Source organism: Lipotes vexillifer, unplaced genomic scaffold (genome assembly GCF_000442215.2).
Source record: "Lipotes vexillifer unplaced genomic scaffold, Lipotes_vexillifer_v1.1 scaffold382, whole genome shotgun sequence".
NCBI classification, from domain to species: Eukaryota; Metazoa; Chordata; class Mammalia; order Artiodactyla; family Lipotidae; genus Lipotes; species Lipotes vexillifer.
In genome coordinates, this window is record NW_006780611.1 from 4,375,120 (window position 1) to 4,378,193 (window position 3,074).

Genomic DNA, 3,074 nt, shown 5'->3' on the forward strand with positions numbered 1-3,074 from the left:
TTGCGCCGGCTGTCCCGTTCGCCCAGTCGCTCTTCCCCAGGTCTTTTCACAGACGGCTTCTCGCCGCTCACATCTGAGCTCAGGTATCACTTGCTCTCACTCCCTCCCTCCCTCCCCCGACACCCACTTGAGAGCCACCCGCGTCCCACTGTCACAGTGTGTTACAGTCACTATGGCACGGGTGCCCCCGATACTTTTTGTTAGTGCATCTGTTTCTGTGTTTACTCTTAGTGTGCGTAGTGTGTTCAACGGTGGCCCCCAGAAAGGTGTGTCCACGTCCTGACCCCTGGAACCTGTGCATGTGACCTAATTTGGAGTAAGAATCTTTGCAGATGGAATGAAGCATCCCAAGATGAGATCATCCTGGATTATCCAGGTGAGGCCTAAGTCCCACGAAAGTGTCCTTAGAGATGCACAGAGGAGACGCAGGAGGAAGCCACGTGAAGATGGAGGCAGAGACTGGAGGGATGCAGCCTCAAGCCAAGGAGTTCTGGGCGCCCCAGAGCCGTGGAGGAAGGGAAGCCCTCAGACACCTCGATATCTGACTGCTGGCCTCCAGGACAGTGAGAGGGTTAAACTTCTGCTGTTTTAAGCCACTAGGTTGCAGCAATTCAGCCCAGAGCCACAGGAAGCTCACGCAGTACACTAGCTCCAGGATGCAAGGACCTTATCTGGCCTGTGTCCCTGAGGCCTCTTCCACGACCTGACTCCTCAATGAGCGTTTGTTGAATAAATGGATGCACAAGCTGACACACGATGGCTGCGTGACAAACAGCTCCTCGGGGGCCACACCAGTCTCAAAGGAGACACTTGGGAAATGTCTGCTGAGTAAAACTGAAAACCAGCCTACAAATGACACCACTTTGCAGCTACGTGACCTCAGACAAGCCACGTCCCCCTTCTGGGCCTCAGTTTCCTCACCTATGTAAAGGGAGTGTGTCGGCTGACCTTCGATTTCCGTATCCCGATAGACAAACCATTCCTCCCCAAATTCTGCTCGAGTGCCCATCACAAAACCCGCCCTGGGCCCCATCGGACCCACGGCTGGTTCTTTGGTTCTTACATCTTTGATACAAACCATGAAGAGTAAGATCCCAGTGGATCCAGACCCCTGTCTCTCCTGGTATTCCCTCTGAGTGGCCTGAAGCTGGCCATGCACGTAACAGCACACATCACGAACCCTTCACCGGGGGAAAAAGAAGGCTCTGGGCCCCTGGCCTCGGGAAGGAATAACCGGGGGCCTTTGCCCATTGGATCCCCCAGGAAGTCGGGGACAGAGCTGGGCAGGAACCTGGTTTCCAGACTCCTGGCCCCGGCTGTGTCGGCCCAGTGCTTTGACAAGTTTCCTTGGCAAGGCCGGCGGCGGTGTCCCCATGGATTAAGCAGAAACAGGACCTAAACAACTTCCAGGGCTGTTCTCTTCAGAGGCCGGGCGTGCCCTGCTGTGTCCAGGACCCAAGACCAGCCGAGAGCACTCTCCTTTACAGAGGTGCCAGCAAATGGGCGAATCTCTCTATCCTGAGGACGGTTCTGGACCGCTCCCAGCATCCTGAGGCCACAGCCAGCCAACCCCTGCAGCAGGATGAGCACTTCAGGCTCTGGTTCTTCGGGGGGCTCCTAGGCGCCACTCCAGATGGCAGGGAGGAGGCCCTGACTCAGGCCATACCTGAGGGAGAGGTGCGACCAAGCCAGACCCTGGGCTGGACGGCCCAGCCAGCACAGGACAGGCTCATCCACAGATCTGAACCAAGACGGGCGCTGTCGTCTGGGGGACCACCTCCTGTCAAGACAGCTGCGAGCCCCTCAAGGGCCCAGGCTGTGGCTCCCACTTCTGGGGTCTCCCCACCATCACCCCCCATGGAAAATGCCTGTTCTTTCAAAGGAGCCCCTCGTGCACACAGCACTCATTTCTGGCACTGAAGTGCCCGTCCAGCCGAGTGGTTAGGAGCACGGGGTCCCGAGTCCTCTACTTACTACCACATCGTCCTGAGCAAGGGCTGGTTACCAGGACTGGATTTTTTTTTTTTTGCGGTACGCGGGCCTCTCACTGTTGTGGCCTCTCCCGCTGCGGAGCACAGGCTCAGCAGCCATGGCTCACGGGCCCAGCCGCTCCGCGGCATGTGGGATCCTCCCGGACCGGGGCACGAACCCGCGTCCCCTGCATCAGCAGGCGGACTCTCAACCACTGAGCCACCAGGGAAGCCCCAGGACTGGATTTTAAACGCTCAAGATCACAGTGTTTTTACGCTAATGGGCTGAGCCAGTATTTTTCTTGAACCTATTCTTCCTTTTGGAGCCTGTCATCCGCTGGAGTATCCGCTCTGGGTCTTAGTTTACACGCCTGTAAAGTGGAAATAACAGTAGTGCCTACTTCAGGGGGCTGTGGGGAAGGACTAAGTTAGTGACTAAGAGTAAAAGACTTCAATTATCATAATTTCCTGGGGCAGAGAGTTTTCAATCTGTTTTTAAGGAAACAGAGCAGAGAGCGTGTGGGAGTCCGTCAAGCTCTCTCCAATCACTTTCAGGGCTGGGACCAGTCTCCTAACCCTGGTCAAGTGCTGACCCCCAGCAATGGGTGGGTCGGTGTAGGACCCTCCTGTCCCAGCCTCTCGTTATGACCAGCCTGGGGCTTAAAAGCAGTGACCAGTGGAGAGTGCTGGCCGCAAAGCACAGCCTCTGGTCCAGCCATGCCTGCTACGAGCTGGATGACTTGGGGCAGATGACTTGGCCTCAGCGCCACACCCTCTCAAAACTGAGCTCCCCTCCGGGCTGAAGGGTCTCTGACCCCAGGAAAGGTGACATAATGGGTGCGCCCCCCGCCCCCCACCCGTTTCATTATCTGGCTAAATTTGAGACCATTACAGGGAAACTGGAACCATATGAAGCCTGCAAAAGCATTATTAATGAAATTGTTATAATTTGATGTTTTGCAAAAGAAAAACCTCTTATTATGTAAAACATACTGGCAAAATACTCCCTATTAGAACAGTTTTCCTGCAAAGCTGCTCCACCCACTGTGCCCACTGCTCAGAGCTCCACCTTCAGAGGAAAGGGTGGCAGGGGGGGGGGGGGGG

The 3,074-nt window shown here is 55.8% G+C and overlaps 1 protein-coding gene across 4 annotated transcripts in view; it reads right to left on the reverse strand.

The window, feature by feature from the left end:
- FBLN1 (fibulin 1) overlaps positions 1–3,074 on the reverse strand; it is an 83,656-nt gene that overhangs the window by 77,089 nt on the left and 3,493 nt on the right. For 2 of the 4 annotated variants that reach the window (XM_007453910.1, XM_007453912.1), the window contains exon 2: positions 2,150–2,158. The exons of the other annotated variants lie outside the window; for them this stretch is intronic. In XM_007453910.1, coding sequence (XP_007453972.1) covers positions 2,150–2,158 — 9 coding nt within the window. The remainder of the gene's footprint in view (positions 1–2,149; positions 2,159–3,074) is intronic. 4 annotated transcript variants of the gene reach the window in all.